The sequence below is a fragment of the Protopterus annectens genome, chromosome 7.part0, assembly GCF_019279795.1.
Source record: "Protopterus annectens isolate FY-2018-M chromosome 7.part0, PAN1.0, whole genome shotgun sequence".
Lineage (NCBI taxonomy): Eukaryota > Metazoa > Chordata > Ceratodontiformes > Protopteridae > Protopterus > Protopterus annectens.
Genome location: NC_056739.1, coordinates 1,147,232,024 through 1,147,256,480, shown reverse-complemented (window position 1 = coordinate 1,147,256,480; position 24,457 = coordinate 1,147,232,024). Strand labels below are relative to the sequence as shown.

General features: G+C 38.8%; 1 protein-coding gene across 2 annotated transcripts in view; it reads right to left on the bottom strand.

The window, feature by feature from the left end:
• Positions 1 to 24,457, bottom strand: part of LOC122806915 (inositol hexakisphosphate and diphosphoinositol-pentakisphosphate kinase 2-like) — a 1,544,141-nt gene that overhangs the window by 826,268 nt on the left and 693,416 nt on the right. For both annotated transcript variants that reach the window (XM_044077730.1, XM_044077729.1), the window contains 3 exons: positions 22,211 to 22,312; positions 15,832 to 15,918; positions 8,491 to 8,566 (listed from right to left, as the gene is read on the bottom strand). In XM_044077730.1, coding sequence (XP_043933665.1) covers positions 8,491 to 8,566; positions 15,832 to 15,918; positions 22,211 to 22,312 — 265 coding nt within the window. The remainder of the gene's footprint in view (positions 1 to 8,490; positions 8,567 to 15,831; positions 15,919 to 22,210; positions 22,313 to 24,457) is intronic.

Genomic DNA, 24,457 nt, shown 5'->3' with positions numbered 1-24,457 from the left:
TATTATTTTATTCAGAATAAGTGCTTTCACATCCACAATGATGCTTCCTGAGACTTCACAAACATTCTTTCCCATTTTTTAAAAAAGTGCCTTGTACTCTCAATAGCCAATCAAAATTAGTCAATCAACCAGAATAAACTCTTAAAAGGGAAATGTTCCTAAATAACTGAAAAAAAACATATGTATACATATAAAAATATATGAATGACCATATATCTTATGTAAATACTATAAAATTCAATTCTCAGTATGATAGAAAGCACAGTTGTGTACCTACCATAAATGTAGATGTTGGAGTGTATTCACTGTTGCAGTCATTACAGTTGGGTTATCCTGCTGGCAGGCTACCCGCAGTCGGCCTGAATTCCAAAGTCTAGGTCTGGCGCCGGTTGCTGTCGCCTCCTCCCTGATGTCAGTGCGCCAGGGGTATAAAAGATGCAGCCAATGCCATTTTCTTCAGTTTGTCTTGCCCCAGATGTTAGGTGCCCCCAAAAGGGTAGGCTAAAATGATGCCAATAAAAATGCATGCACTAAGTAAACATATCCTTCATCTATAAGCAAATACGCCACATAGGTTGTATAGAATAGAGAAGTACAGATAAGTCCCAGCAAGGAAAGGGGGATGGTGGGTGGGTAACCTGGACTGCAACAGTGAATACACTCGAACATCTACATTTATAGTAGGTACACAACTGTACTATGTTCATCATGTTTCACTGCTGCAGTCATTACAGTTGGGTTGAATCCCAAAGCTGAGGTTGGGTGGCTGGGCCTAAACAGGATTAGGAGAGGTTATGAGGTCCTGCAGAACTGCAGTGGCAAAGCCTGCTCTGGATTTAGAGTAGAGAGGTAGGTGGTAGTGCTTTGTAAAAGTGTGCACTGAACTCCAAGTTGCAGCCTCTAAAATGTCTTTGGTTGGTACTCCTCTGAGGAAGGCTGCTGCTCTGGTTGAATGTGGCCTAATGCCCTTAGGCACTGATTTGCCATGTTGTGAATAGCAGAAATGAATGCAGTGGCCTATCCATTTTGAAATAGTCTGCTTTGAGATAGCCTTTCCTTGTGATCCTGCAGCATATGCCAATAAGAGTTGCTCAGTCTTTCTGAAAGCTTTAGTTCTGTCCAAGTATAATCGTAGTTGTCTGTGTATGTCCAAAGAATGCAGAAGTCTCTCCCCTTTATTCTGTGGGTTTGGATAAAAGGTGGGCAAATGAATGGTTTGGTTAAGGGCCACACTGGACACTACCTAAGGCATAAATGTTGGGTTTGTCCTCAGAGAAACCCTGCCCGGATGGAAAATGATAAAAGGTTCCACAGCCATGAGTGCCTATAACTCTGAGACTCGTTTTGCAGAGGTAATTGCTAGGAGCAGAGCTGTTTTCCATGATAAGAATTTTATCTCAGCTATATTGGCTGGCTCAGAAGGAGGAAGTGTGAGTTTTACCAAGACATAATTGAGGTCCCATGCAGGTATTGGTGCTCTCCTTGGAGGTCTTATGTTTTTGGCCCCTCTGAGGTACAGCCTTAGCAATGGATGAGAAAAAATAGGTGGTTCCGTATTGTAGGCTGAAATGGCAGAGGCATGGATCTTAATTGATGAAAAGGATAGGCCTTTGTCCAGCATCTCAGTTAGATATTGTAAAATCTGAGCAATATTTGGTACAAACATGTCAATTCCTTGTGCCTGGCTCCAAGCACAGAATCTCTTCCATTTTTCTGCATAAGATTTTCTGGTACTGGGCCTCCTGGCCTCCAAAATAACATCCATCACTGCTTTAGAGAGGTGTATTCCTGATGGCTATGATATCCGCCATGCTGCCAGATTTAGGGTCCTGAGTTAGCAGTGCAGGATCTGATTGTTTTGTTGGGTCAGTAAGTGAGGAATTAGAGGTAATGTCCAGGCTGGGTCTTGAGACAAGCTCTTTAGGACTGGGTACCAGTGCTGGCGAGGCCAGTCTGGGGCAATCAGAATCATTTTTGGCTTCTCTTTTCTGACCTTTAGGAGTACCTTGGGGAGGAGAGGCAGAGGAGGAAAGGGATATACTGTTAGGGTTTTCCAGCTGAATGATAGCGCATCCACTTTCCATGCTTGCTTGTCATAAGTCCTTGTGCAGAATCTCTGTAGTTTGCAGTTGTGAGGAGAGGCAAATAGATCTATGACTGGACATAACCGTTTCTTTGTTATCATGCTGAAAACTTGTGGATCCATTTTCCACTCATGGGGATCCATGAGGTTTCTGCTTAGTTCTTCTGCCAGAGTATTTATTTTTCCTGGCAGGAATTGTGCTTGCAGGTGTACTTGATAAGTTAGTGCTGTGTCCCACAAAGTCATGGCTAGTCTGCAGAGGGAATAGGAATGTGTGCCCCCCTGCTTGTTTATGTACCACATGACTGTAGTACTGTCCATCTTCATCAGCAGTTGTCCTGGATGAAGCAGATCCTTGAAGGCTGTCAGGGCACTCTGAACAGCTAGCATCTCTTTTTGATTGATATGAAGATGCATTTGGTTTGCAGACCATGTGGCCTGAATACATTTTCCTGCCATGTGCGCTCCCCAGGCATAATCTGATGCATCTGTTGTTATTGACTGCCTGGCTGTGGGCAGAGTGAATGGCTGTCCCTTGTTGAGGTGACAGGCATGAGCCCACCATCGAAACTCCTGTTGCAGGCAGGGAATGAGGGTAATTAATGATTCCAGGCTGTGGCAATGTTGAGTCCAAACACTTTTTAGATACCATCGTAGTTTCCTCATATGCAGTCTGGCATATGGAATTAGTAGAATGCAGGATGCCATGAAGCCCAAAGCCTGCAGAATTTTTCTTGAAGATAACTGGGTCTTTGTTGCCAACATTTTGAAGTAAGAAGTCAGTTGTCTTTGTTTGTCTAGCGTGAAATAAGCCATCTAGGCAGTTGTATTTAAGCTTGCACCCAGGAATATTATCTCTTGAGAAGGTACTAGTTTTGATTTATTTTCGTTTACTGTGTACCCTAGGCAAATTAGTAATCTTTTTACAGACGCCAGATGCTTTAGTAGGATGTCCTTGTTCTCTGCTTGAATGAAGCAGTCGTCCAAGTAAGGATATATTTGAGTTCCTCTTTGTCTGCAATATGCAGTTACTAGTGCCAGGCATTTTGTGAAGACCCTGGACGCATTAGATAAGCCAAAGGGCAGTGGAGAGAATTGGTAGTGCATTGAGCCCGCTATGAATCTGAGGTATCTTCAGCAAGATTGTCTGATTGGTACATGCAGGTATGCCTCTTTTAGGTCCAAAGTTACAAGCCAAGCCTTCTTTCCCAGCATGGGCAGAAGCTGCTGCAGCGTCAACATTTTGAATTTTGGAACGTCGAGAAAAGTATTTAGAATAGACAGGTCCAATACTGGTCTCCAGGTTTTGTCCTTTCTGGGTACCAAGAAAAGTCTTGAGTAAAATCCTTGTCCCTGCTCTTGCTGCGGTACTTGCTGAATGGCCCTCATGTTCATGAGGGATGAAACTTGTTTTTGTGCCTCTGCCCACTGATTGTGTGGCAGGTCTAGCATAACTTTTGCTCTTGGCAGGGTGTGAAAGTTGAACCTGTAGCCCTGAGACACTATATTCAAGATCCATTTGTTCTGGGTGATCTTGTGCCAGTTTTGTTGAAAAAATGCTAGTTTTCCCCCCAAGGGGGCTGCCAAAAGATAAGTGCTTGGTGCTGGCAGAGGACAGTCATTGGGACTGTTTCCTGTATGGCTGTGATTTGTCTTCTCTGCTTTTGGAGGTAGAAGTGCCCCACTGTTTAGGCCTGTATGAGCCCTGTGACTGGGATCTGCCTCTGGGGCATCTGTATCTGCCTCTTTATGGCTTGTCTGACACTGGAAAGGACCAATTCTTTGTAGGCCAGTTCCTGCTAAATCTGGGTGGCTGTACCTATAAGAAATCCTTTACTGTTTGCATAGATTTCGCTTTGTCCTCCATTTTCTTCAACACCTCCTCTGCTTTAACACCAAATAAAGTATCATGCTGTAATGGAGCATCTAATAATTTTGCTTTAACATGATCAGGCAGATTTTGTTCCTTTAACCAAGCATGCCTCCTAATGACAGAACCCGTAACTGTGGCCCTGCAAGAGGCCTCCAGAGAATCAAAACCACATTGCAAAGTATACTTTCCCACTTGTTCAGTTGTATGCAATAAATCTTGCATTTCCTTATTTTCTGCACAATCAGAATTATTCAACATTTTCTGTTTAAGCAGTGACATTAAGTATTGCTGATATTTAAGCATATGAAATTGACAATTTAAAGCCCTCACAGCCAGAGTTGCAGAAGTGTAAACCTTTTTCCCCCATCTGTCTAGTGCCCTTGAATCCCTGTCAGAGGGGATAGGGTTTTTTGCAGTGGAAGCCTTGACCCCTTTGGGACCCTGAGAAATGGTTTCTGGGTCTGCAGCAGGGTTTTTATAAAGGAATTTATGAGAATCAGGAACCCTGCAGTATCTGTCTGGTTTAACAGGAGCAGGGGGTAAAGAGTCACAAGATAGGCCGGACTCTGAAAATACATCATCCACAATGTCTAACACAGGAGGAATAGCCAGGGGCCTGTGCTGAGGTAGTAAAAGAAAATCTCTAAGCCTTTTCTTTGATTCTGAGTAGTCTTGGCTCTCCCAGTGGAAGTGCTCCCTCATGGTATGCAAGGTTTCCCCAAAAAAATAATCCTCAGGAGGAGAGGCTGAAGGGATAGATTCTTTAGCATCAGAATCCTCATAGGGATGAAGAGAGTATTCCTGTTCAGAGGAGTCAGAGGAAATGGAAACCTGATCTGAAGATTCATATTCTGTCTCTTGCCTAGGCCTCTTATCAGGAGGTGGATGGGAACCCCTGATCAAGGTAATTAGGTCTTCGGCCATTTTGAGCATCTGTTTTTTAGGCATGGAGGTCTGTCCAGGAGAATGCTGTACTTGTTTCTTTGTCTTTAGAGCTGCTTTAGTCATTGCTTTTGAAGCTGAAGTAGGCTTTACATATAACTGTGTAGGTCTGAAAACACCCTCAGAAGCCGATGCCTGCTCAGCGGCTCCGAACTCATCTGAGGGGATAGTTTCCGAGGGTCCAATACCTCGAGTATCCAGAGGCCTAGCTGGCTCCATGTGGGAGTCGACAGTGGCCTGTGGCTCTGAGGTAGCGAGCGTCAGGGACTGGGACAGCGCCTCACTGAGAACCGGCGAACCGGTGACTGGCTTAGCGGCAGCCTTGTCGTCGGTTTTGGACCTCGGATGCCTGTCCTTTTCTTTTTCCTTGCACTTTTTATAAACTCCGGTCATTGGCTGTTCCAACGGCATTATATAATTGAATCTTCGTAATGAAAGGCAAAATCGTATCGATGCTTAATAGTGCATTGATTAAACCTAGCGCAAAACTGATAGCTATCAACGTTGTGGTCAGGGCCTAGGCAAGGAATACAGTAAGAATGAAAATCCTTATGAGGTATTTGCTTCCCACAAGAAATACAATTGTTAACTTTTTCTGACATCGGTCTGGAGCAAGAAAAAAGTTTCCCCGATGGGGTACTTAGTTTTAATGAAGACCTTGGATCTGAAATTCGTCTTTGAAAATCTCAGGAGTCTGCCGCTTTTGCTTCGGGCACTGTGCAGCAAGAAAGACTGGAGAAAATGTCGTCAGCTGCATCTTTTATACCCCTGGCGCACTGACGTCAGGGAGGAGGTGACAGCAACTGACGCCAGACCTAGACTTTGGAATTCAGGCCGATTGCGGGTAGCCTGCCAGCAGGATAACCCAACTGTAATGACTGCAACAGTGAAACATGATGAACATCTTCTATATATAAATACTAATAACAAATTCATTTATTTAATGGTTTTCTACTAAAAATGGTTTTAGAGAAATGCTATCATTCAGACCATAACATTTGTCAGCCTGAAGTCTAATAATCAACTTAATCTCTGACTTTTCTGTAATGTTTTTAACATTACCTAAACATGGGCTTCAGAATACTAATTCTAAAACCATAAACTTAAAATTATGTATTGACCCTTTCTAGCAAATGTGCCTGGCTAAGGCATTGGTTTCATCCTCCTTGTTAATAGCATAAATGTGTTCCCTAACATGTTCTCTTAATGTCCTGTTAGTTTTCCCTATATAAAACGCAGGGCATCTAGTTCAATATGCCAAATAAACTAAATCCCTAGTTCTACAATCTGCAAATTTGCGAAATTCATATAACTTGCCCATAGTTGGATGAATAAACTTATTAGTATTGCCTGTGTAAGAAAAAAATTACATCTTCTACAACCATAAGTACCTATCCTTTGAGATTTAGTATTCAAATTGCTTATGTTGGTGTTCTCATAACATAACAGGCATTTCAGGGACTTATTATTTTTATATGTAAAACTAGTTTTTTTTCCAACTAGTTCTTTGAGTCGGTCATTTGCCATCAATATCTTCCAATTCCTATGGATGACATTACAAACAGCTGTACTATGCCTAGAGAATGGAATAGCCATTCTTCATCTATCCGAGACATTATCTTTAGTTTTTTAGGATGGAACATGTCTTTTCTATAATTCCTAAAAAAAAAAAAAAGGTTTGCCATTCCATACTTGATCTACTCTATCATCATCTATCGAAAGGGAGACTTCATTAGACCTATAACCTCTACTTAAAAAATCTTTTTCTAGTTCTTTCAATGCTATTTTACATCTCTCATTAGAACTTGTTAACCTGGCACTCTAAGACTCTGTCCTTTGACTATGTTTTTATATACGTGAGGAGGATGCATACTTTGTCTATGTAAGAAATTACTCCTCTTACACACTTTCTTATATAATTTGGTGAAATATCATTCCCTTCTCTTGTTATACTCATATCCAGAAAATCACTTTTTTGGGCCATTTTACTTGTAAAATGTAAAAAGTCAGTAGTGGTATTGATAAAGTTAATACAATTTCCTAATTCACATTCAGTGCCATCCCATATAAAAAACATGCCATCCACAAGTCTTTTACAATATAATACATATTTAGAGTATTCATCATTTTTAGTCTCCCAAAACATCATCACTAAGTTGGCATAGGAGTTAGCGCAGGGCATACCCATTACTACTCCTTTATTTTGTAAAAAATATTCACCATTATATAAAAAGACATTGTTTGCTAGAACCAATTCTAACAGTATACTATAAAGAAAAACTTTCTCTGGTGAAACATTGTCTAGTTTACATAAACGCTGTCTAATATAATCTATCCCTTCTGTATTGGGTATTGCAGTAAACAAGGATGTCACATCTAAAGTAACCATTATAAAATCTGGAACACATTTATCTGAATAAATAAACTCTGACAGAGATAAAATAAAATCTTGTGTATCTCTCAACACTGCACTACTAGTGTCTACTAATGGTCACAGCTACAAAGGATAGGAACTTATGGTAGTAGAAGATGCAATTTTTGTTCTTACACAGGCAATACTAATAAGTTTATTCATCCAACTATGGGCAAGTAATATGAATTTCACAAATTTGCAGATTTTAGAACTAGGGGTTTAGTTTATTTGGCATATTGCACTAGATGTCCTGTGTTCTGTATAGGGAAAACTAACAGGACATTAAGAGAACATGCTAGGGAACACATTTATGCTATTAACAAGGAGGATGAAACCAATGCCCTAGCCAGGCACATTTGCCAGAAAGGTTCAATACATAATTTTAAGTTAATGGTTTTAGAATTAGTATTCAGAAGCCCACTTTTAGGTAATGTTGAAAACATTACAGAAAAGTCAGAGATTCTGTGAATTATTATACTTCAGGCCAACAAATATTATGGTCTGAATGTTAGGGTTTCCCTAAAACCATTTTTAATACATAAACCATTAAATAAATGAATATATTAGCATATATATATATATATATATATATATATATATATATATATATATATATATATATTTATATATATATAAAAGTTCTATCTTACTGAGAATTTAATGTTATAGTATTTACATAAAATATATGGCTGTTCATATATTTTTATATGTATACATTTTTTAAGTTATTTAGGAACATTTCCCTTTAAGAGTTTATGCTGGTTGATTGAGTAATTCTGGTTGGCTATTGAGAGTACAAGGCACTTTTTAATGGAAAATGAGAAGGAATGTTTGTGAAGTCTGAGGAAGCATCACTGATGACACGAAAGTGCTTATTCTGAATAAAATATCACAGTTTCAGCCGCGTTTGTGCCTCAGTTTTTAATTACTTTTTCAAACCTGAGTTGAAAGCAGTCCAATATTTACAAAGGCCTTCTATGAAACAGGAAGACGGACTGTAGTGGCAGACTTGTCTGGTATCTCCCCTTCTGATCTTCACTGTAACAATAATGACATGCAAACATTTGCTTCTACTTACATACAAGTCTGCAGTCACAACGTCAAATGAACAAGCACTTCTGTTTCATTGTTTGCGTTACAAGCCACGCCTCTTTCTAGCACCATAAAATTAAGTCTCACCTGAAGCTGAGTTGGTTTCTTTAACTTTAGTTTTCCTGTTTTATACCCATCATATTTTTCGAATAAATCAAAGAACCTACAAATAGAAACATATGAAACATATGAAAAAATGTAAATACAACACAGTTCTTAGAACAAGACAGACATGCTTACTACAGCATTGACCTCGTACTACAAGAAGTAGTTCTTCCCTGCAGTCATTGAACACTCTCCCAACCTCCCAACCACCTTTTATTTCAAATGCAGGTAAGAATATTTAAATTTGTTCTTCAGATATTGTTTAGTCTTAGACTAATATCTCATTAATACCTCACAAATGTTAATATAACATATTGAAGTTTCTTAATAAGATTATTTCTGTCACAGTGTGACAGGCTAGGCTGTGATTAATCTTACTAAGTTGATATTATCTGACATACATGCATATGTGCTTAAAATGGACTAAAATATATTCTAACCAGTAATGCAATGTTGCACCAAGTGCGATTAAATTTACACATTTTTTTTAGAAAATTGTATTTCTTTTTCTTCATGTTAAAATAGTACAGGCAGAAGTTTAAGAGAAATATTGCACAATTTCATAATAACGTTTTTCTTACAGTTTTGAGAATGATGACCCTAACGTTTTTCTGAAATGTTGATGTAAGGGACGTAAAAGATAATGCCTGGGATGACTGTACTTTGTTTTCTCCATTGTTGAATACAAACAGCATACACAATAATCCAGGCAGTAATATTAGCAATGTATTGCTATTTGATAACACATTTTCTGATAATTGTGATAATGGTGTTCCTACTATTTTGCTGGATTTTCATGTATGGAACATATAACAGAATGACTAAGATGGTCCATATAGGTAGTGTTATGTTTAGTGAAAACCAACAAAAACATAGCTACGAAGAAAAATAGTCATAATTATATAGATATTTGAAGGAGAACATTGTTATGGAGGAAGTACATGATATGCTTAGATAGAACAGCATTTTTAATAATATGTTCATCTGGGATAGCACAGTTTCTAAAAATAATAATAACAATAAAAAATTGTTGTACACGGTTTCCTCCAGTGTTTCCTATAGGCAGTGTTGTGTTAAGTAAACTCCAACAATAACACAATTACTAAGAAAAACAACATTATGCCTCCAGAGTTAGGTCAGTAATACAGGTCTTTGAGAATATTGTTACGCAAGAATCTCATGATAAGTTTAAATGGAATAACATGTTTCATGGCATGTCTAACTGGAATAACAGCCTTTCAAAAATTATTAAATAGCTGCTTATATCCTCAACAGGCTTCATACAGGTTTGTTTCCTGTGATAAATATTAAAGCTTCTTCATTTTGAAATACTAGATTTCATAATGTTTTTTGTGCATTTTAAACTAATTATCAATAATGTCAATAGGAAATTATTGTATACCACACTAACATAAGTAATACTAATTGTGGAATATCTGATAAGGGTATCAGCAATTAATAGTAACTAATGCTAATTAGCATTCCAAAATGTGCTACCATTGTAAATCAAACATTGGTAATGTATCAGCATTTAAAATAGAAGTACAGGTCAGTAATGAACATAATGAATATATCCCAATAATGTGCTTCACCATTTATGTACCTACGTAGCTAGACAGCTACTTTTCTGTGTTTTTAGACAACTTTTCTCCTTAAGATCAAAACAGGAAGCCTTTTTTTAACATAGCTCAACACAACAAACAAATTACTTCAGTAATGGAACCAAAATGAACACAGAGCTTTGTCACTGAAATAACATTACAGAGACAAAGCTATTTATTATTGGAAAACATACACACTGATTGGATAAAACAGTCAGTGTGCCCTCTGTAAATGAGAGTTTTCCAGCAGGAAATAGTCTAATGAGAAGTTTCTCTATGTCAGTAAGTGGTGTCTCCCTATAATAATAATCCCTATAATACCCCAACTAAACTGCTATGTGAAGCAGAGCAATAGCATTACGGTTAAACAAAAGTAATTGCAGTCGATGCTGTGAATGCCCCATGACCCGTTCTAACAGCAATGCAGATGCCACACAAAAGGCACCCCTGTGATTCTACAAAACCTGAATAAAAGAAAAAAATTCTAACTCTGCATAGAGGACACCAATAGGTCACCTTGGTACTGCAAAAAAAAAAAAAAATACAAAAACTTCAGTGTACTCTGGGAGTGTTCTAACATACAGGCTTAGAACATGTGCAACACACAGCTGAGATGCCCTAAACTACCAGGAGTCTGCAGAAGAGCACTGGTCTTGTTATACAATGATATTTAGAAAAGTTTTTTTTCCCATAAGTAATGTCATTGTACAACATTAATAATCAACTCCTGTCTGTGGGAAATGCAAGATTTACCCATGGTTGGCTTTGTTTAATTACTCTGGCTTAATCCTCATGATCAAACCACACCAACAGTAAATAAATCCTGCATTACCCTATACAGTTATGGATTATTACTACATTAATCTTATTATGATTACATTTTCATTAATTCTGAACATGATGATAAAACCTGAAATATTCATCAGAGATCCCGTGAAGAGGGTTACATCAAACACATGGATCAAAAGGTTGGAAAAAATGCTCTAAGATGTACCCTCCTGGACCTCAACATCATTTAATTTTGCCATCTAGCAAAGCAGTCAGATTTTCAGAAAAACCCAGCAACTTCTCCAGCAAATTCTCTGGCCTGTCTTGGAAAGCATGTGGCACATGTGCCATGACTGAGGAAGAATAACACCAATATCATACAGACAGTAGAAATATTTGCATACTGACTCACAAGAGCAGGGGTCAACACTCCTCTGCGCATATGGAGACCATCTTCCAAGTGGTAGATTTTGTGTTTCAGATGGAAGATTTCCTATCAACTTCAGTCATCTCTGACAGCCCCAGCTAGAAGATCTGGTTGCATCAGAGAGACCACAACAGTACCCATGACCTAACATAAAAACTACTCTTCCACAGCACTGTGAATTGTACCAGGTAAAACTGTTGTACCCCATGAGATCTGATAGCATAAAGCCATACTCTTCTCAAGGGGGGTCATGATGATAAGTCCTGTCCTAGCTTCTTTGAATTTTGTGTTTATGGGTATACTTAGGGGGAATGACAACAACATGCAGGTATCTCCACTGGTCTCATCCAAGCACTGTTGTAACTTTGTTTGTGCAGAAGAAGATCCAAACGGCAGTAACTTGTACAGAAAATGAAAACATCTAGAGTTAACTGAATCATACACAAGCCAGAAGGAAAACATCATGGCCACTGAAGCCATCCAAATGCCCTGCTGCAACAGGGAATGATTCCCCCTCCTTGGGAATCACCACAAGGAATTTGCGTCTGCTGAAGACACTGAGGTTTGGCATGTGACAGAACTTTTCTGTCACCTTCACATCTAAAAAGAGGAGTGATTATAATCCTAAGCTTCATTCCAAAGGTGGGTTACCTTTTAAGACCCCTTTAATGACCACTGCCTGGACCTATCCTTGAAGCTCTACAAAGAAGGCTTGGTCACAAAAGCAAAACCATTTCAGGGGAAGGACTTATCCATTCTAACATATGTCCATTTATATCCTTTGTTTTGGACCTCCAAACCAGAGCAAAGTTGGAGAAATAATCTACCACTGAGTCGTGACATTCAGCCCTGAGAATTGTTAGGCTAGCACAGGTGTCCTCCTGAGTGCACTTGCTTGCAGCAATGGAGATGGACACGACTACCTGATGCTTAAGGGTCATTTTGGTCCTTCAGGCAGCCTCTTCTTTTTGAAGGGTTTTCTGTGCTTTGAAAAAGAAGGATGCTCAAGAGGGGAGAATCTAGAGAATCCAGTTTAGTGGTGAGGGCCTGTTTCTTCTTCAGTAGGTCCTTCACTAAGAGAAGGCTGGCTGAACAGGACTTCCCCTCACAATGGTAAGCCAAGCTTCTTAAAGGAGGGTAGCATCAGCTGCACCACTCTGCATGGGCACATACCCAAGCCTGCTACCTGGCTATAGCTTCAGCAGTCAAAATTACAGCAAGTCACATGCTGGTCAACTGTGGAAGATGTAGACATTCATGACCAACTCTTTTTAAGCCCATATTCCAGAAACACTGAAAGCTTTCTCAGTTCCTAATCTACAAGGGAGGACTGGAATCTAAGATATTAAGCAAATAGTCATAGTTTTATCCTCACTGTGGCAGAGAACAGCACACTCTTACCCATCCTGGCCAATGCTTTACATACCTTGTAGAAGACAGAATGCTGTGACCTTTGAGTACTGTACTGGACCAAACAGATCATGTAGGAATCTAACTAAAAAGCCTGGTAAGGATCTTACTCCTCTCATCTATGGACGTGTACAGGAATTCTGCCGTACACAGGAATTCTGCTTTCATGGAATCTATATAAGCACAAATTAGGTACTTCCAGGCAGCAAAAAGTTTATTCTTAATGATGGGCTCTGAAGGCAGAGGGCCATGACTTCTCCTCTCTCTTCCCTACATAGTCATTCACACATTTCTCAATGAAAGTGACCACAGACCAATAAATAGCAAACATTATGAGCCTTATGTTTTCTGCCAAGGAGTCCTCTGCAGGGGAGTTGTAGGGAGACTGGAATATATTACTTCTATCCAGCTCAATGATAACTGCCTCCAGATCTATCTCCTTGTTGAAGTCAGGCAGTGTAGGATATTTAAACCCTCCCCTGATTTTGGACTGGGGTTGCTCATGCATCGATGACATAAATGAGGTTGAACATGTACTAGGAAGGTCCACAGCATCAGCTGACAAGGTACAGACACTTGGGAACATGCATGGTAAAGGCAGCATAGGACCTTCAGTGTCCTGAATGCAGTAAGGACATTAAACTGTGTTCTACAGTGATGTAGTTCTGCACCTTGAGGACAGGTCACATCAGACTTCAGACATCTCTCTGAATTTGAGATCCTGAACCATACTGCCTGGCATGAAAGGACTAAGTGGATACTCCTCACTGTGTGCTGTCAAAGCACTACTTCATTCCGAGGAGTCCCATGCTGGACAGTCCTTAGTCCTGAATGCTACTGATGAGCTGGTTTAAGGGGTCAGTCCCCAGGATCAGGCTGAGCACCAAGTGTGTTTTGGACAAACAACCTGGAAATGTTCACATCACAGTAAGCACATCTCCCATGCCATTCACTGACCATGCTTGTTTAGCATTTACTTATTACTTGACTTGTTAGATTACCAGCATTTGTGCCTTTTTGTTTTTTGAACTGGCTTTGGTTGTACACATACCTCTCACCCTCCAAGCATTAAAAATCATAGCAATGGCCTTTAAAAATCAATGCAGAGAGTCAAAAAGAAGAGCATTTTCTTATTTTTCACAGGTGATGGTGTTTATATACCAGGCCCTATATCCTTAGTGGTAGTGAATATTTGTATAGGCTTAGTTTATCTGTTTAATAAAGTATGTCCCCATAAACATGTCAAAATGTATGAGCAGCATAATACGACTACGTGAAGCAAGGTTATAAATCATAGCAGTTGACCGGTATGGTTGTGCATAAACTCTACTCATAGCTAACTATTAATTTAACTGTAGAGGTGAAGGGGTTTTCATGTGTCAGAGTAATCAGCTGGATGCTATTACTTATACACTGACTGCTTGTGCTGCTGATAATCTCTTTTTAAAGAGATGTAGAAGGTGGAGTACGATAAACCCAAAGTACAGTCAGGACCCATTCAAGTTCTCAAGTCGCATATGCTTATTTTTGTCTGCTGCACTACGGGTGTGTGTGTGTGTGTGTGTGTGTGTGTGTGTGTGTGTTTGTGTGTGTGTGCATGTGTGTGTACCCACATGATGAGCACGAGTGCTTGGGCTTGAAGTATAATGCTTTATATTTACTCTGAGATCATAAATGAGTTATTTTTAAATATATTTTAATTGATTATTCGTACTCCAAGATGGAACAACATCAGACTAAGTATAATCCCACATGTGGGTTTAGGCAGCCTTACAGCTTGCAAAAAAATAAATAATAATAACAACACCTGTTATGGCTTTGTGGGTAATATATGTGCACAAAACTCCTTCCTCTATTAGCACTTATATTTAGCTATGCAGAAAGTAGTTCTGTGCAATTATGACAAAAGATTTGTGATATGAGGAGTTCAGGTTCAGTGTATCATAGTGTAAGCAGTAAAGTCATGTAATGTCTATCTTGTGGCAGACCCAAGGCTTTTTTCATGTCAGTTACTTCTTAAAGAGCCACTTGAAAAGAAATGTAAAGGACTGTACCAGGACAGAAAAACTAACAAAACCAAAACATGAATCTTCACTGCTGTTAAACTAATTGGAAATGTTAAGAAATGTAACTGAAGTCAGAATGTAACCGCCTTTTGAAGAAAGATATGTAGAACGAGGCATGAAGCGTCGGACACGTTGCAAATAATGCTCTTATTTTCTCTGTTGCAGTTAAGTGTGGAGATATTACTACGATCTATCTTATCAACATCTAACATCACAACTTCCCAGCGATAGGAGTACAGACCTACAGAGCTAAACATGCAAACTGACAAATAGTGAAACAAAGAAAACATGAAATTTTCTCACAGACCACATGATCTTTAGAGAACACAATCCACATAAAAATATCTGTGGATTAGTGACAATATGACAGTTTAAAAGTATACTTTAGTTGTGAGGCTGACAGGTATGTCCTGGAATGCAAAGAGCTAGTTGTAAACAGGTAAAAACAAATGTAGTAGATGTAAGGAATCCATTTTCATTGCTCTGAATAATCTTAATCATAAAGCCTCTAAAGTCAAAGATCTCGAGTAATGTTTCTGTGTAGTAAAAGCACAATTACAAGATATAGATCAATAACAAGAATTTCTCCCATTTTAGATGACTGACCAGGAAAGTTGGCAGTAAACAGCTGACACCAGCTCATCCATTCTTGGGGCACAGAGAGGTGGTCTTGCTGCTGGGGTGATGACTCCTGAGGTGAAGTGGGAGTATAGTGCACAGTAAAGAGGAGAGGCACATGTGGTTGGATCTGCCAATCTGTGATATGCAGTAGCGTTTTGAGGAAGTATATACAGGAGCATGTACAGTGCAGCTGGGAGGGGAACACATAGCCCATGCTTATGCAAACAAGCCTGCATGTCAGCTGCCAGGAGGTGGACACTTAGGCCACAAACCAGAAAACCCTGATGGCTGTTGAGATTATGGTCTCTCTAAACCTGCTCTTGCACTAAGGGGAACAACTGGCCAGTCAATTACAGGAAGGCTGATAATTTCAGGCAGTGATGATAAAATGACCATGTAAAAAACAATATATTCTACTTCAAGAACTTACAGTGGGTTTCTAACTTCCATCTTCATTTTTTGCTTGGGTGTTCGATCTCCATGGCGAATAACAGCAATAACACAACGAAGCTCCATCCTGTGGGGAAAAAAAACAGTCACTGTAAAAACATCCCCAAAAATAAACAAATACTATGCTTTAATTTTAAAAATTCAGAAAGAGAACAGAAAACTACACAGAGTTTTTCTCCTCAGCACCCCCATTCATTATGGCTTCCTATTGTAATTCTGAGACTTGTTAACTGTGAATCCCAGAATTAGGAAAAAGTCTAAAAATAGACAACATTGAATAAGTGGATGCCAGTGTTAATTTTAAAGTTGCTCTTTGCATCTTGTGAAAGTGTTGGAACCAAAGAAAGTTGCATGCCATTTGTCCATTATGCAATTAGTCTGTCAAATGCAGCTTCAGGATGATCAAAAACCTGCTTCTAAAACTGCACCCATGTGTCCTTAGCAAATCCAAGAAAAAGATAAATAGAGATATCAAATGTATTTCAATACATGTAAATAGTTCCAGATAAATACAGCTATAAACAGAAGCAAATTAAGACAAAACTATTTTCATGGTATGAATTCTTTGCTTAACTTCCAAAGTAAGAGAAGTTGTATCTGATGTTAATCATATGAATAAAATAAAGCTCAAGCCTATTCTTTACAGAAGGGAGGGAGGGGGACATTCATTAAGAAGGTGAGGAAAAACAATACTTTCTACAGAGTAATGTCTTTAAAAATGCTCAGAAGTTACTAGTTCACTTGATATAAATAGTAGGATCAAGGAGGACTATCTTCCATGACAAGTGGGAAATGTGTCATGCTATACATACATTAATTGTTATTATATGATCTCTAGTCAGTAATTAGCTAATGTATGTTCATTTCTCACTTGTTTTTGTGTTAAAATGCAATGTTCATATAAGAAATATTTATAAATATTTAAAAATCATAGAAATAAGCTCATGTATAGATGTTTTTACCATGCAATTATTAATGTACATCATGTGTAACTTAAATGTGGAGATTTTCTCCTCAGGCCTCCACTGAAAATGGGTTTTACCCAGGTGGAATTTTCCCAGTCAACAAAGACAAATAAATAAATGTTAGATTTATTTAAAAATAGCTTCCAGTTACAATGGCAATGACAGTGGTAGTTCAAATACCAGTGACATCTGCTAGTGCAGACCTTTGAAGCTCAGTCAATCTCCAGCACCATCATGAGTAAACCAATCCAAATGTAGTACATGGAGATTACAGTTAGTCAGATATATGTCAAAAATCAAACAGCACAGTGTGTTAAAGTTATGAGCTGCAAACAACCTCTGTCCTGCAGAGCTAAGTTCCTTCCATCACATTCCACTTAAACCATGTGACTCTCTGAGCAAATCACTTAACATAACAACATAACAGGGTTGCCAGTTAACCTCTCAAAAAAGGTGCTCGGGCCTAGTGGACTTACCTAGTTAATAAATAAATAAATCAATCAATCAATAAAGTCACAACATGGGTGTAAAGAATAAGACTTTAGTCAATGAGACGTTACAGGGTTTAGCGTTCTGCTTTAAAAGAAATGCCCAATGTTATCTGACAGAATAGAATAGAAAAGACAGCTACTTCCAGAAAGATGCCATCATATGGAATAACCTGATGAAAGATGCTGTCAGAGTGACTGAAACACGTTCAGCTAATCCCTAACAGGATAACAATGTCATCTAATACAGTGTTAAAGAGTCCTGTATGGTGCAAAGCTCCCATGAGAAATCCTAGAACAAATGTCTCAGCCTTGTCAGCTGACTATATGTTTGCAGACCATGTTTTGGCTCAGCTAACAGGATGCATTTAGAAGGGCTATGTGAGAGAACTTTACTTAGTTATGAAGGGTTTAATTCTCCAACCCTATGTGTGTATATGTGGCTGGCTGCCTTGCTCATTCACAAGGTAAATGAGAAAGGCACTACAGAGGGACAGAGAGAGAAAGTACACCATGGTCTGGGGCTATTTATTTTTACTTATTTGTTTGTTAACCAAGACAGTCCAACTGAGCCATGCAAGACCCCTTTTCAATACAGGCCTGAGAAGAAAATCTCCAAAAATGTTTAAAAGTTTAACATGATGAAATAAGTATACAAAATTATTTCAAAATAAAATACTGTGATACAATACATCAAGCTTATGATATATACAACATTCCCTGAACAGAAAAAAAATGTACTCATAATATCACATTAATAACAATGTCCTAAGTACACAATCAGTAGTAAGGGATTTGGGCTACCAGGTTGATAGCAAACTGACTTTTGACCACCATGTTGCCTCCATTGTACGAAAAGCTTTCTACATGGCCCACCTCATAAGTAAGGGTATCTCATCCAGGGACAAAGAGGTCATAACATCCCTGTATTCTTCCCTTATAAGGCCAATTATTGAGTACAACACCCCCTTCGTCATGTACCTCGCAAAGCATATGCAACACCTGGAGAGACCACACAGACTCCTCATCAAGAGAATCCAGGGCCTCAAACATCTACCGTACAAAGATAGGGTAAAGGCCCTGTCCCTCTACTCAGCTTCATACAGACTCCTCAGTGGTGACCTGGCAATCTCAGACCCCACCTTGATGGGACTGCTGCATATCTGCAAGTCAAGCTCCACTCAAGCAACCCGTATACACAACCTCAGCATGGTCTTTGATATCAATAAGACTTGGAGGTACAGATTTGTGTCCCAAAGACTCCCCCATTTGTGGAATAGACTCCCTCTCCACATCAAGCAGAGTACCTCATTATTCCTTTTTAAGAACAACCTGGATAACTGGATAACTGGATGGGAAACAGAAAATACACCCCCTGGGATTCCATCTATGTCCCTGCTGGACAGGGGCTTTGGGTGCTGACTTGTCTAAACTCTTGGCTAAGCTTATAAGGGCCTCTGAGCCAAAAGCCTAGTAATCTTCTATGATCCTATGATCTACTTTTAACTGTGAAAGTCAAAGGTAGTCAGAGAATTCAAGTCAGTGTTGGTGTTTGAGGGCAAGTCAATCATGTATTAAACTGGAGAATTCAGTTGCAGATTAAGCAACTTTGTTAAAGCACCATTCCTTTTTTTCTTGTTAATGAAGAGGTACTGTCCATGAAAATAGGAGAAGCATAGAGTAAACTTTGTAGGAGGCAGGAGGTTAGAGTTATTTTGTGAGAGTGCAGTAAAATAAGAATATGCTCTTTAGAAAAGTCCTAATTTAAAGTGAGCTTTTTTCTTAATAACGATTGCATATAAGTATCAAATTTTAGTTGGTTGTCAATGGTAATGCCTAATAATTATGTTTCAGAGACCATTTCCAGCTAAGTATTTATAGTGAAAATACTGTAAGGGTCACCATTTTATTGAAGTAGGACCTTGGAGTAAAGAGCATTAATTTGATTTTATTAGGGTTAAGAAGCAATTGAGAATGAGACAGTCTATTCTTGGATGCTACTCTGTAGTAAGGAGAGGGAGCTTGAAGAGCAGACTAGAACAGCAGCGTATTTGGTGAGTGTGTCATGAGATGAGGCACCTGAAAGACTACTGATGAATGCATTGTAAAGCAAATGTCTGAACCTTGAAGCATGCCGGTAAAAACCGTCAGGGATGTAAAGAAGGCACACAGACATTTAAGTGCGTGTGTGCTGCTGGACAGATACCTAGTAAACCAGTTAATAGTAGGAGTGGAGAAGTCTAAGAAGGAATGAGTGTGAAGTAGTTTGCGGTGAGAGACAGTATCAAAAGTGTTGGAGAGTGTTATTTACAAATGACTTACCTTATGACCTACCCTATATCAATATGATTTATGTATGCAGATGATCTACTACTTGTTTTATTGGCAAATCCAATCCTTTTTAGGCTTCAGCATATATTAAAGGGCAATTTCTCTAATCTCTGTAATTAACAACAACCCCCCCAAAAAAAAAACATCTAGCATTATCTGCTAGTCCTCAAAAACTGGACAATAATCCAAACCCCATCTAGGAGTCCTCCTTGACCCTACCTTAACATTCTTAAGGCATACTGACAATGTCAACAAAACACATTCAAAGCTGAAACTTTGCTACACAATGCCGCACCTATTATCCCCAACTCCAGGGAAGTCTACAGCAAGAAATAGTCTCATTCTCAAAATTGAATATGCACTACCTTTACAAACACTTTACTATAGCACCCACACTCAAAAACTACAGGTACTGGAAAACAAAATGTCAGTTTGCATTTCTAGTTGACAAGTATACCTACGACTGTGATCTCATAAGGAGATTTGAATGGCCACAGGTTACAAGCTCAGCTACTCTGCTACTTGTCACTTCAAACATGTCGTGCCGGGTCAATGATCCCACTAAGAACCATCATATTTATAGACAGGAAGTCAGGATGATGGTATCACTTTAATGTGACTATGTTCAGGCACTACCATAGAGGAAAGGGTCTTCGCTAAACTTTCACCAGCAACATGCAATCAGCTACCCAGTAAATACATTATCAGCCAATATTGGATTGTTTTGGGCTAAACTGAAGGGATACTTCTAGAAGAAAGTGCCTGCATTAGCTTTTGTGAAAATGGATAAGTTGCTATAGGCTTCATGACTTACTGTAACATTTACAAGTACTGTATATAGATATCATCTGCTAAGACAACTCCATTCAGTATATAATGTAAATATTGTACATACTTCCACACTGCTTTAATATTGTTTATTGCTACTCCAAAATGGTAATTTTGATATGCTTTTTTTGTTATTACCTGATGTATTTTAACTTTTAATATTGATTTATTTTATTGTATTATGTACTTTGCTCCTCTGGAGCCCAGGTCATGACTTAAAAGAGTCAGTCAGGCAGACCACTTACCAGGTTATCAAATGCCAAATAAATAAATAATACAAATAAACAGCCAGAAATCCAAAACACTCTGTTGCCTGACTAGATGACATAACAATACAATTTGCTGAAAATGATGCATACAAAGTATATTTCTACACATGTAGTTATTCATTACAGAGATGCATCAAACATTCTGGGGCTGGATATACCATGCACACAAAACCAGATCTCCACCAAAACACTCTATCCCCTGCACTGAACAAACCATTTACCTTAAGTTGCAGTGAACATAGAGTGAACTTATTTATTTGGGGCTGGTGGCTCACTAAATAAATTGATTTTTTATGTGTGGGATCGCAATTTACATTTGGCTACATTATTTATATGCACAGCTCTCCTGTCACCAAGACTTCTGACGTATCTCATTGTTGGAGACCTGCATATGAGGAAACATGTCTTGCATGTTTCTGGTTTGACACTTTTATCAGATTGTCCAGTCCACAAATAGGAAGAATAAGACACAACAGTGGATGTGCCACCAAAAGACACTTGCTGAAAATCAACTGGTGGCAAAGGCTAAGTTGGAAGTCACAAAAAGGAGCATTTATCAGTGCTGAAGTTTGAACATTATATTTTGTTGATTTCTTGTGTTTAGTATAACCAGCTCCAGATTTATCTGCTACAGCTATCATTTTATCTCTCTTTTGACAAATCTGCAAAATCAGTATACAGCCTCTGAGTCTCACTCTACATAGTTATACAGCCTCTAAGTCTCACTCTACATAGTTGTACAGGAGTACATACACACACACACACACACACACACACACACACACACAATCATGCACACACACACACACACACACACACACACACACACACACACACACACACACACACACACACACAGACACACACACACACACACACACACACACACACACACACACACACACACACACACACAAATCCACACACACACACACACACACACACACACACACACACACACACACACACACACACACACACACACACACATACAGACACACACACACACACACACACACACACACACACACACACACACACACACACACACAATCACACACACACACACACACACACACACACACACACACACACACACACACACACACACACACACACACACACACATGCACACAGATACACAGATACACTGAGATGATGAGCAAACCATTGAACTTGCAAGTGCCTCTCAAATTCAAAATGCAGAAATGTTTACTGCTGACACATGATAAAAGAAAATCGCGCCACATCACTGACAGCTGCCTGGAGTAATTATGAGAAAGTCCAACTCACAGCATGTGTAAAATGGCTGCAACAAGCTTCACACAGTATATCTTTATGGTGTGCTGTAAAAATCACATTCTGTTCCTTTTACTTTGGCTGTTTATAAATCAGCACATGCTCTTGTTTGATAACACTGACACCCCCCCCTTCTTTTGTCCCATCAGTGGAAGTTACTTTGTCTGTCTCATACTCACATGGTGCCAGATGTAGTAGGAACAATGGGAATATCTTCTGCTTCTGTTGGAATGGACCAAGGAATGTGAAACTGAGGTGCCAGCTCCCTCATTATAATATTCCTAGAAAAATTACCAAAAAGACAATATAATATGAAGTAAACTTAGCTACTAACAAACATAAGTATAGTACAGCCTGAGTGCCATAGTCTGAAAATTAAGCTGCTTTAACAAACAATGAATAAGCTAAAATCATCCAGCACATGTGGGTTTGATTCTTAAAATCTTCACAGAGTTCAAAAGCATGCCATTTTAATTTGGCCCCTTACCTGCTCAACCATCAGGTTAGTCCAGTAATGAGCTGGCCCATTCTGTCCCTTTTTTACTTTCATTAAATTTAATTTAATTATTTTATAACCAGGTAAGTGAGTTGATCAGTCTGTGATCCTCTACAGGCAGGACCAAACCCACAAATATGATGGTAAGTGCTACATTTCCCTTGTCCTATATGGAAACAGCAGTTTAATAGGAGGTAGGGGAATTGTCTTCTTGGCAGTGAAATGTAAAAGCCAACCACTGGAAGGCCATCATCCTAGGTAGAAACAGGAGTTATACATATGCCTTATCTCCCACTCTGCGATGGCTAGATAGTATACTGCCATAACAGGGATTACAGTTCCAAGTACATATTTCCTTACATAAACCCCGCTACAGTGCATATCCTCTGCCTGGTGAGCCAATATCCTGTTTCCTTTGGTCTGCACATAAGCCAGCAAATATTCTTCAGCACAGGATGCTCATGCACTGAAAAATTACTGGCACTGTCCTCCACTTCTCACATGATGAATGGGATGACATACTGTGCTCACTAGCCAAACCTTGGTCAGTTGGGTAACATTCAGGAATTCTTCTGTCTGTGCCACAAAGCCTACTTATAAGCAAGTTATTTTACTACATCAGTATCTGATACTCCCGACCCCAGAATAGGTGATTGTGTTCAGTAAGAATAAGTCAGTCATTAAAAAAATAGCAAAAAAGTGTTCCACCTGGTATTTACTACACTGGCTGACAATAACTAATTTTAATCAAGTAATTTACTCCTGACAGAGTAATCTACCAGAGTATAAAACAAAGCTTTGTAAAACTGCATAGTATTAGAAGACATACATACAAACAATTCTACAGACAAATCTGCTTGTGTAACCTTATTACTGACTGACTATGTAGCTGATGAGTGCAGTGGCAGGACATTTTTCATATTCTGTATTGAGTTTGTTTCACATTTTCTCAGCTGTAGTTCTTTTAATTGTACTTTCGTAAAATTTTGAAGTGATATTGTAAGTCAAAGGCAAGCATTATTTTTCTTGTGTAAATGACTTACCTTCTGCATTATTAGTTGTGAATCTGTGAATAAGGACAAGAATGCTGCACAGTAAGGCATGTTTCTAATATTAAAGATTCTAGAGCCACAGCAATTTACTGTCATTACTTATCGTAGCCCTACCACCGTATCCTTGTTGTGTTAAATATAAACTCCACCATAGAAATAAAAAAAAAAATTATTTTTTTCACTCTGTCTTTGTTTTCTAAGATATTTTAACACCTTACAATCACTCTGACTGCTTCTTATAGACTTTGAATATGTTTACTGCTAAATGGCTGCCACTGGGGCTTGACATATCAACATGATCTTGGTTTTCTTAATGCCTTTCTCTTTCCCATAATCCATTTCAGGTGTGTTGTATATGAGTCATGCTACACATAAGGAGGTAGTGGTGTATTCCCGTGTCATGGACATATAACAGGATTAGTTTCAGTCACTGTCAGGTCTGCTTCTTTTATTGCTTAAATGGCCCTCATTTTAGTGTGTGTCTCAGAGCTTGTTTTACAGTATATTAAGGAGTTATACAGCTGGAAACACAAAAGTAGCTAAATCGTAGGCCTTTCTTCAAAATATCTTTTTTTATAATCTAAGAAGAAATGACAGTTCCCTCCCCCACTTTGGTACTAAGTATATATATATATATATTTTTTTTTTTTTTCTGACTTTTGTCTAAATGTCACAGATATCTTTGATATTACATTTATATCATGTTAAAATCTAAAGTAGTGTAAACAACAAACATTTAAAGTTTAAAGAGTAGCATTTCAGTACTAAGAGGTGACAATTGCCTCTGAACCACTGACACTCCTTAGTGCGAAGGGAGTGTTGTCCCCTCCACGTCTTTCTGAGCATTGGAGACTGAAGAGATTGTAGTCCTTGTCTGA